This window comes from Nannospalax galili, unplaced genomic scaffold, assembly GCF_000622305.1.
Source record: "Nannospalax galili isolate Female #2095 unplaced genomic scaffold, S.galili_v1.0 scaffold1733, whole genome shotgun sequence".
In the NCBI taxonomy this organism is placed as follows: domain Eukaryota; kingdom Metazoa; phylum Chordata; class Mammalia; order Rodentia; family Spalacidae; genus Nannospalax; species Nannospalax galili.
The window spans coordinates 378,087-389,402 of record NW_008333708.1 but is presented as its reverse complement, the minus strand read 5'-3'; the positions used below and the strand labels follow the sequence as shown (position 1 = coordinate 389,402).

The 11,316-nt window shown below is 37.3% G+C and overlaps 1 protein-coding gene across 1 annotated transcript in view; it reads right to left on the bottom strand.

Moving 5' to 3' along the window:
* Positions 1-11,316, bottom strand: part of Cfap47 (cilia and flagella associated protein 47) — a 337,765-nt gene that overhangs the window by 325,972 nt on the left and 477 nt on the right. The window contains exons 2-6 of the mRNA XM_029561230.1: positions 8,740-8,891; positions 8,025-8,140; positions 5,275-5,413; positions 2,903-3,131; positions 1,984-2,144 (exon numbers count right to left, since the gene is read on the bottom strand). Coding sequence (XP_029417090.1) covers positions 1,984-2,144; positions 2,903-3,131; positions 5,275-5,413; positions 8,025-8,140; positions 8,740-8,891 — 797 coding nt within the window. The remainder of the gene's footprint in view (positions 1-1,983; positions 2,145-2,902; positions 3,132-5,274; positions 5,414-8,024; positions 8,141-8,739; positions 8,892-11,316) is intronic.

The following is an 11,316-nucleotide window of genomic DNA, read 5'->3' as shown; positions in this document are numbered from 1 at the left end:
TAGAGCAGGACCTTTGACTTATCTTCACATAGATGGAACTGGTAAAAGAAAGGAGCCAGGGGCTCCTCCCAAGCACATGTGACTCCTGAGGAACAGATCCTCAAACGACCTTAAGAGTAAAACTAAATTGGTTTATCTGGGCCAACTCCATGGCCTTAAACACCCAAAAGGAAACTATAATCAAAGATTAAAGGGGCCAATATTATTTTTTAAGAGTCCATATGTGTAGCTAAAGACTACATAACAAGCAACATTGCCAGATAGGAGATACCTTCTTTTGAGTTGTTGGCCAGGGTGGCCAAAGGGAATCCCAGATAGTAACCCAGCATAGAACTGGGAAAATGAACAACAGACCCCAATCTTATCTAAAGGACTATTAACAACTGATTGCTGCTGGATGAGGATCAGCTGACCTTCCTAAAAGAAAGACTCCTAGTTAGGTGACTAGATTCACCAAATGGACAAGTAGTGGGGAACAGCTGGGGGTGCTGACAACACAGCAGACAGTAGCAGGGATATCAGAGTATAAGGGCTCTAGTCGGGAGAGGGAGGCTATGGGAGGGTGCCATCTGGGAAGTGGGTGTACAGTTGAATAAGATTGTTTGGCATGTTCTGTGTTATACACACACACACACACACAAACACGCACGCACGCACCACAAAAAGTCAAGAAATTTTTTTAAAATGTATTATATTTGAGGGGGAAGCATAGAAATTTACATCATGGTAATTAATAGAGGTGATAAATGTTACCACTGAAATATACCGAATGACTTTATAGACATACACAGGTACCAAGGATCCTAGTGCTACCGATTATAACTAGTAATCATCAGATTAGAGATGCATGCGCCAACATCTCAGTGTTAGTAGCAAAATCAGTGAGTCTTTCTGTATGAAACAGTATATTTTATTATGAAATGGAGATCTTTTTTAAAGATTAAAACCTCATTCAATTATATATCTTATAGGGTTTATACTGAGTTCAATACTGTATAACTGTATTAATTTAACTGTGAACCTCAAAATTTACAGCTAATTTTGAAAGAGAAGCATCTTTGCTCTGGAAATTGTTATTGAATATGTTAATGCTGTAATGAAATGCTTCTAATCATGTGGTTATTAAACAATTTTTAAAAAGTGAATTTTTCTGTATGAACCTGTGTATTTTAATAAATGAAATGGAGATCTTTTTAAAGGTTAAAACATCATTTAATTTATGTTTTATAGGGTTTATACTGAGTACAATATTGTATAACTGTAATAATTCAACTGTAAACCTAAAAATTTACAGCCAAATTTGAAAGAGATGCATCCTACCTCAGGAAAACGTTATTGAATATGTCAATTGTGTTGTAATGATATGCTTCTTCTAAGTATGTTGTTATTAACTAAATCATTTTTAAAAATTAAAAAAAAAATACCAAGATGTTCCTACAACTGCTACCATATATTTAGAATAACATTTTCAAAAATATTTTCAATCTAAATAACAAAGTCAATTACAAATAACTGTGTATATATATACAATATGCATTTCATTAAAATAGTGTTGATGATTTTAGAGGATGCTTTCAGTTTAATGCTGGTGATATGCAGTCAGCAAGGATTTTGGCATGGAAGGGCACTACTTCCTATTGGAGGGTACCTACAACATACTACATGTACCTGACTATTCCTGTAGTAACAGTAAATTCTGGGGCATACAAATCCCTTTGTGCACTTCAAATCAACCTAAAACTTTACTTCCACCAACCACTTCCAACAGGCAGTTTTTTTTTTTAATTTAACATAATATTTAATAGTATACTTATGAATCATGGAAATATTTGCCATGCTAGAAACATTTAGAATCACAGTAAGAAAAAATCAGATCTTTCCCTTCTAAAGCGTTTACCATGATACGAAATCAATCTGGTTAGTGTGTGGTTACTATTCATTCCATTAATAATTAACATTGTAATGAAATTAATCTCTGCTTACTTTGGGCTGAAACAAAATGCAATTACAATCTTTTGATAAGGCAGTAAAGTCCCCTCATTAGGAACACAGGTGATAAAATCGGTCATATCTATTTTCTTTATTTTGTTTAAGTAATAGAGATTATTCAAAGCAATATCTGCCCTTTGGTGAATATTTGCACCCTGTAAGATAAAACAGGAAATAAAAGCACTTTAAGGCAAAAAATAAACAAAAGATTTTTAAAGGAAGTTAAAATTATTGAAATGTCAGCATCTACAAAATGCAAAATGTTTGTTTTTAAACTAACACATACCTAAATTTGACTAAGACACATGATAATTTAAAGGACTGTTAAAGACTTGATGAGAACAGAAATATTCACAGTTAGTCACTGATTTCTAAGAAACATTCAACTGGTTGAATTCATATATATACATATCTTACTATAAATGTTCGCTTTGTTTACTGAAATTCTTTTCAATACAATTTCATTGAATTTTGGGCATTTCATATAATACATCTAAATCATATTTAGACCCCAACCCTACATGCACCACCCCCATAGCCATCCTGCTGAATTTAATGCATTCTGTAATATATGTTAAAGTTTATTGAGTTATAGAGTCAAGTTTGTGTCCCCAGATGTTCCTTGATATGAGCTCAGCCACTAGAGCCTGATCAGCCAGCCTATCTAGCATACCTTCCTTAAAGAACATCAACTCTCCCTCATCCAGCAGTGATCAGCTGCCCATAGTCCCTTGGCTGAGGTTGGGTCTTCTTTCTGAAATTTCTGAGGTCGTCATTGTATATATGTAAAATCAAAAGTGTCTACTCATGGTAAAGCATTTTGAACAAGCATACAACTTGATGGTTATGAGCAAATTAAAAAATACTTTTCAGATCTAATGCCTGATATATCACTATTGCACAATTTCCTTACCAATTCTTCTCCAACACAATCACTTTGCAGTATTGCCACCCAGTTTATAGTTTCTGGGCTATTGTTAAACAGAAGTGCATGTTCAATTTTTGATGTCCCAAAGAAAACAGAACCAAACCGTATGCATTCCAACTTTCTGTCGTTACTCATGTTAAATAATTCAATTATCTGCTCAACCACGTGGACCTTGATGTTCAAAAACATATCTGGACGACCTTGCAAACTCACTCTACAAGATAATCAAATATGCATAGGTGTAAGTATTTTAATTAGTATTTTACACACTTTATTTTTCGCTAATTATTTGAATAGTTCTTTTCATAGAAACACCAGTCAGTATCCAGTCTTCTGGTATGGCTGCATCTGTACACTGAAATATTATATGTGTAACCTAACTTATTCTGTTTTAGAAACAATAAAGTTAAAAACAGACTATGACTTAACCCCAGAAAAAAAGACAACAGCATATCCATATTCCCAGTTATTTTATAAATACTGGAGTTACATAATTTACATGATTAGCTCTGAAATTCTGAGATTATTTTCTCTAAGTCATTCCACCCTAGGCCCAACTTTCAATCTTATTATATCTGAATGCCTCTGTTCCCTAAATAAAAACTTCACCAGCAAAAAACACTTATTTGCTGAAAAGAACATTTCCAATAAAATTTGGCCTCTCAAACTAATTTCTATTCTTATTTAGAGTTCCTGTCACATATCTATTCCTTTCTGACATAAATGTCTCTTCAACCAAGCCCACCAGATACCACAAATAACTGGCACCTCCTGAACTTTCATCAAAGCCCTTATTTTACATTTTCCTATAACATCTGTCACTGTTCATGCCATCTATTTAAATGTCTGTCATTCCTTAACTTCCTTCACATCCCACTTTCCTGGTTTTTATTCTAACTCACTCATGTGCTAACTTTTCAGTCTAAGAGTTGGTTCCTTTGTAAACTTTTAGTCGTATTTCTCTCGTATTGTTTCAAATGTTTCCCTTCTTTTCTGTGTAATTTTAAATACCCCCATGTTTTATCTACCACATATATCCCAACTACCCTCTACCAATACATCTAGACAAAGCTGCATTCCATGGTGTCAAATCCAAACTTAAGATATACCGTAGGTCTTTTCTTCCTCTAATCTTTTCTTTCTACAGTAAATAATTAAATATAGTTCAATAGTTCAATCTGCACACTTCTCTTGATTCTCTCATTTTAGATAGACCTGAGCTCAGCCCTTTCCTATTTCCTTTTTGCTTTACTTTGTTTGTTTGCTTGCTTGCTTGTTTGTTTGTTGGTTTGTTTGTTTCTGAGGCAGGGTCTCCCTGTAGCTCCAACTGGCCTGGAACTCACTATGTAGTCCATGGTGGCCTCGATCTCACAGATCTCCCCTGCTTCTCCCTCCCAGGTGCTGGGATTAAAGATCTGTGCCACTTTGCTTTACTTTGTAATTCCTAGTCAGATTATTCACTCCACACTGTACTGCCTGATCTGTTTTATGCACTTTTTACCATGAGATTTCTAAAATGAAAACTAATTCTGAGATTTTGGAGCCTTCAGAACAGAACCTAACCTCTAATCAGGCTCACAATTATTTCTCACACATGATTGTGAACTTCAGTAAGAAATACATGTTACACTGCAGTGTAGTAGCACACGGATATACATAAATACATATAAAAGACAGAAGTTTTACAAAACAGTATCTCCATTATGCAAAGTGGCCTGATATTTTCTATTTCACTGTTTTAAATATAAGTGGTGAGTCACTATATTAATTACACTTCCCATGAATGAACTGGGACATAGCTCCAAAAACTTCTGGCCTATATATTCCTTTACTGTAACCTGTGTCATTTGTTTCTGGTCTTATCTTTTTCTCTCCATACCTCTGCGTCTCTGACTCTATATTGCCTCTGTTCCTTCAATATATAATACTATTATCTCTAGGGTTTCTAGAAAATGCCTGAAAAAACTCATGTAATCCACTTTATCATCCACAGTTCCCTTCTCAACACACATACACACACAAACGCATCTATCAGCCTACTGGCTTGCTCCCTAGATCCTCCTCATTGATGGGTGTTTGATTCAACTACCAGTTTGTTATTGGAATCCTTAGCCCATTCCCTCAGATCTACAAAGTCAAGACCAGGAGCTCCTGCTATGTGCACTTTCATACTATTCTCTAGTATGTCCCACTGCTGAGAGCAATGTATACTCATATTTCTTGGTATACAGGAATAAATGAAATGAGTGCCAAATGAAAGAAAATGAACTAGCAAACAATCAAGCACACATCTAAAAGATAAAAACTGTAAAATAATGAGTTCCACACTGGAATTAGAAGAAAAAGCATATATTTACCTTGCCACTTCATCTACAGTTTGGGGTTGGTCTGCATAGAAATCCACTTTGATAATCATTGATGACTTAGCCTTCACAGTACCACTGTGCGGAGAAATGACAATAGGTAACTGACCCTGGTATTCTGTTTTAAACATACCTAAGGAAAATAAGAGACATAGTTTGTATCTAAGACTTGTAAGAGACATACATTTCAAAGATGATCCATTGATGGATAAAAATAATAGCCTTTATTGTTATTCCAGACAGTGGAGTTATCCAACACATGTGAAACCAGTTTTAGGATTTGACTCTTATCAATAGCTTTTTCCTTTTGTGAAAACTTATGCTAAAAACTTTATATATGTTACACATTTCCCTCCTTGTTACAAGACTATAAGCTCAACAATTTATCCCTGTTTTATAAATAGATACAGATAAGTTGTCTTAACTTCTAAAATTAAGTCAGTAAATGTCTTAAAGTAAGTTATTTGCCCAGGTTCTTCCAATCAGTAAATAAAGCAGTTAAGTATGTACCAAGTTCAACCTCATACCCAAAAAATCTGTTCCTGTTCTTTGTGCTTTGGTCCTTATTTTTCTAAAAAAAAATATAGACTCAGGTCTGAAGTTTAATTTTACATGGATTTCATTGAAAAAATTACACTAAATAGATCACTAAAATTAAATCTAAATTTTCACATAGACTACTACTTGGGGAGATTTTCAAATAAAATTGATGTTATTTTGATTACATCCTTAAGAGATTGTTTTCTCACTCTATTTAGAAGCCTTTGAAAGGGAACTGACACTGATTCTAACTACTCCAACAGCTATCAAAATACCTGAACGCAAATTCTGAATCCATCACTCTAGAGTCCAGCCTTGGAAGACAAAAGAAAAATAAGGAAGAACCCAATAGAGGGATGCTTTTGGAAGTCCTTGTCAAGAAATTCCAATGGACTCTTGAAAATAAACACTTGAAAATTGCCCTGTTCTGACTTTTTTCTAGTTCCCTGTCTACAACTTGTAATGCTAATTATTCTTGACTTTAATTCTCCTTCTCATCTCCTATTCAGGATTCAAGGACTTTTTTCCCCTTAGAGATAGGAGTTATGCAATTTGGGAGTCTTTTAGATAGACACACTGAAGGGGTACTCCAGTTCCCTTACCCTGTGTCCCTGTTCAGCATGGAAGAAGCCAGAGCAATCTGTGTCCCTATTCCCTATTGGCAATTTGGGTAACCTCTTCAGAGGATGGCGTGATGAGAATAGGAGATAGGAATTGGCTAGGCAGTTGGGGTAAAAGGACCCCAAAGAAAAGTAGTCAGTTTCTTGGCTAAAAGTCAAAATGTCCTTGGGATTGTTAGCAACATACTCTGTTCCAAAGCCAAAAATGTCAAAAGTATTTGGGAGCTTGTATCTAATCCTTAAAAGATTTTAGGGTTATCTCTTCAGAGGGAGGAATGTTAGAGTACCCAAAAGCCCCATAAAAATAAATAAATGAAAGAAGAAAAAGATAAAAGAAAAAGTGATGGGGATATATGGGAGGTGTTGGAGGGGAGGGAGTGGGCATGGATTTGATCAAAACAATTTATATGCATGTATGAAAGTCTCAATAAAGTTTTTGTAAAAGTTAAAATAAGAGATTATGAAAAAAACAATAAAAATTAAAATCTCTAATATATATCACTATTCTGAAATATAACTACAATCTTTGGAACCAAATTACCCATAATCTCTTGTCATACAACTCTATGTTTCACACTGAAGTCAGATTAAAAGAGAAACTAAAATTCTATAAACTCGGAAGCAGTGAATATTTACTCATTTTAAAAGCAAACCATTCTGCTCAATGTGCAGAATTCAATGATAAAGAGCTATGGTTTTATTCTTCTATATCTTACGAAGAAATGAGTAACAAGATAAATAGGATAGAATGTTTTTATCTTAATAATTCCCTATGGGCATGCAAGCAGTGAAAGAGAATATTTGAGTGGTAAACAGGATTGGAAAAGAGCTGATTACTTATTCAATGTGCAGTCTCAGAGAAATACCCACCAATCTAGATTTAGTCCTCATATTACATTGGGAAAAATGGCGATGTTGAAACTTAACTTGAGAAATTATGCCTACTGTATGGCCTCTATCAAAAGTGTCACAGCAGTAATACACATTTTTATGGAAACTTCTAGTCCACAACAAAACTTCTAAAAATAACCAATCCAGATTGGAGAGCTTTTTTTCTGTTCTTTCGTTAAAAAATAATGGTAAAAATCTTCTAGGGACGATGATGTGAATTCAAAGTTGAGTATGACAAAGAGTATAAATATGTAGTGTTCTTAATGAGTCAGGCATCACACCAAAATTTTGGGTGCATATAACTTACTAACCATTATAAACATATTGTTCTCTCTATACATAAGGAATACGCCCCAGATCACACAGCTAGCAAGCCATTGTACCCTAGTTCTTCCCCAGATCACACAGCTAGCAAGACTTTGTACCCTAGATCTGTCTCTGGGCCTGAGGACAATGTCACTTCTATCCTGTCCTCATGAAAATTACCAGTCATCTGACAGTCTGCGATAATAAAGGACCTCACGAAAGCAGGTTGATTTTTCCTGATTGGTTGCATCCATGGTTGCATCAGCTATTTCAAATAGTAGATATCTTTTCTCGATGAATCACAGAACATATTACACAATAGATACATTTAAAATAATAGCAACTTTCTAAATGTGTAAGTGGCTTTATGTGACACAAAATATTTACCTGGTGCTTTGCCATGGTTAATAATACTAATCTCTTTACAGTATACTTTACTATTCGCAACTAATGTTCCAAAATCAACTACTGGCACAATTTCCAGTTGACAGGTTGGAATCAACCTAAGGGAGGAGAAAGGGCACACATAAAGTTTAACAGTGATAACATCTTCTTAGTTAAATCCATAAGGTATTATGTTTAAACACTTTTAATTCCTTAAAAGACATTTCAGTTTACTCAAAAGCCTACTGATGACATTATCAAAGGAGTTATGAAATAAGGTATATAAGCAATACAGTGCATCATATTTTTAAGTAAGATATAAGACTTTTTCATATAGGTGTATATGGCACAGCAGTTAAGAACATTGGTTGCTCTTGCAGAGAACCTGGATTCAATTCCCAGCACCCACATAGCAACTAACAACTCACCATAGCTCCAGTACCATGGGATCCAATGTCTTCTTCTGATCTCCGAGGCCATTGCACAACTTGGGTGCACTTACATACATGCAGGCAATACACTTATACAGGTAAAGATAAAAGTAATAAATAAAATATTTAAAAATAAATAAAAGTTCATTGTCACACATATACAAATTTCATAATATCTTCATTTCGTATCTGTATTGTAAGCTATACTTTACAAATTACTCAAGTATATTATCCAGATTAGCAATAACAAAATTCTCAAAAGACAGGGACAAATGAGAATTACATACCCAACTAGAGGAATTTCTAGTACTTTATTTCCTACTGAAATAAGTATGAGATCAAACATGTCTTCATTTCTATCAGGATGATATTCCACCATCACTGTCATCTGAAGGCCAGAAGCAAGTTCGTTATCCAGACTGCTCAACAACAGCTTGAACTTCATAGGAAAAAAAGATCAAATCACCAGTATTAGTTCCTTATGGAAAAGAATGTGTGTGTTGGATAGCTTTAGTGTCAACTTGACACACCTGGGTTGAGGGAGCCTCAATTGGGGAATATCCTCTATTGGACTGGCCTGTGGCCACGTCTGAGGGGCATCTTCTTGATGAGTGATGTGGGAGGGCCCAGCTAACTGTGGGTGGTGCCACTCCTGGGCAGGTGGGCCTATGCAGCATAAGAAAGCAGGCCTAGCAGGGGCCAGGGGAGCAAGTCAGTAAGCAGCATTCCTCCATGGCCTGTGCTCCAGCTCCTGCTTCCAGGTTCCTGCCATGAGTTCCTACCTTGGGCTCCCTGATGAACAGTGACCTGGGAGATGTAAACTGAATAAACCCTTTCCTCCCCAAGTTGGTAGTGGTCAAAGTATTTTTTCACAGCAATGAAGAACAAACTAGGACAATGTGATTATTTTCAGTTAGGGGGTGTGTAATGCTATCAAAGTATAGGTTTTATTCTTTCCTAAAACTACACCAACAAGCTAAACAGACAACTAAGAAATTTTAATTTATAAAAAATAATTGCACATATTTATGAGGAATGATGATTAGACGGCACTAACATCTGCCCTTTGATTTCTAAGTCCTATGCCAGCCAGCTATGTCTGTTACACAGTAGAAAATCCACAAATGTTTGAAATAGTACAAAAAAACTTTCCACTAATTCCCCTATTAATAATTCCTCAAGGAGTCAGGCATTTTATGATTCAATGGAGAGTTAAAAATATTGTTCTCCAAGGGTTTTAATTTTTTGCTTATTTATTTTATGTGTATGAGTGTTACACCTGCATGTATGTAAGTGCACCCATGTCATACATTGACCACGGAGGCCAGAAAAGATCCTCTGGAACTAGGGTTACAGATGGTTGTCAGCCACCATGCAGGTGCTGGGATTAGAATCTGGGTCCTCTGCAAGAGCAGCCAATGCTCTTAACTACTGAGTCATCTCTCAAGTCCACCTCTTAGACTTGGTTTTAAGACAACTTAAAGATCATGAGGACGTGGTGCATGGAACTAGAATTCTTATAACTGGTAGCAACCATTATTGTATACACACAATACCTCATAAGAACTGGCAATTAAAAACAGAAATGTTTTCCTTCTAGGGCAGGTATAAAGCCTTGTTTCCAATACAGGATGAAGAAATAGATATTCTTTATCAACTTTGAAATAGCTAGTCTCTCCCCATATTCCAATTCTTAGTGCATATTTTATTGATTTTTTAATGATTTTATACAATACATCCTAATCACATTTAGCTCTTCCTTCCCTATCTGCACCCCCCAGACCACCCACAGAAGTTCATGCATTTTGTCATGTCAAGTTTATGTCCCAAGAACTTCCTAGGTCTAAGTTCAGCTACTGGAGCCTATAAGCCTATCTAGCAACACTTGCTTACACAAAAACATATTTTCTAAATTCCTACATCCCCCTCTATTCCTCCTCCCCCTCTCTCCCTCCCTCTCTCCCTCCCACATCTCTCCTTCCCTTCTCCCTTCTCTCCCTCCTCTTTTACCTCCCTCCTCTTTTCTTCCCCTCCCCCTCATCTCTCTTCCTCCCTCCTCCCTTCACTCCCTCCCCCTACTCCCTTCTCTCCTTCCCTCCTCACATCTCCCCTTCTTCCTTCTCCCACTCCCTCATCCCTTATCCCTCTCCCCCCTCCCCTCTTCTTTTTCCCTCCTTCTTCCTCCCTACTCTCTGTCCCTCTGTCCTACATCCCCCCTTTCCCTCCCTCCCCTTTCCTTCACTCCATCCTTTCCTCTCCCCCTTCATCTTCTCCCTCCTCTCTTCCTCTCTTCTCCCCATCTCCCTCCTTTTCCCCCACCTCTCTCCCTCCTCCCCCACTCTCTCTTCATCTGTCCCCCTCCCTCCTCCTTCCTCCTCTTTCTTCCTGTTATCCCTCTCCTCCCTCATCCCCCTCCTCCTCCTTCCTTCTCCTAGCTGTCTCCTCCCTTCTTTCCTTTTTCCCTCCACTCCTCCTCTTCTCTTCCTCCCCTTCCTCCTCCTTTCTCTCCTCCCCCTTCCTCCTCCTCTCTCCCAGTCTTCCCTCTTTTCCCTCCTCCGCTCTGTTCCTCTACTCTTGCCTCCCCTCTCTCCCTCTGTCCTTCCTCCTCCAGTCTCCCTTCCTCCTCCTTTCCCTCCCCTCCCTCCAACGCTTTCCTTTTTCCCTCCACTCCTCCTCTTCTCTTCCTCCCCTTCCTCCTCCTTTCTCTCCTCCCCCTTCCTCCTCCTCTCTCCCAGTCTTCCCTCTTTTCCCTCCTCCGCTCTGTTCCTCTACTCTTGCCTCCCCTCTCTCCCTCTGTCCTTCCTCCTCCAGTCTCCCTTCCTCCTCCTTTCCCTCCCCTCCCTCCAACGCTCTTCCTCCTCTTC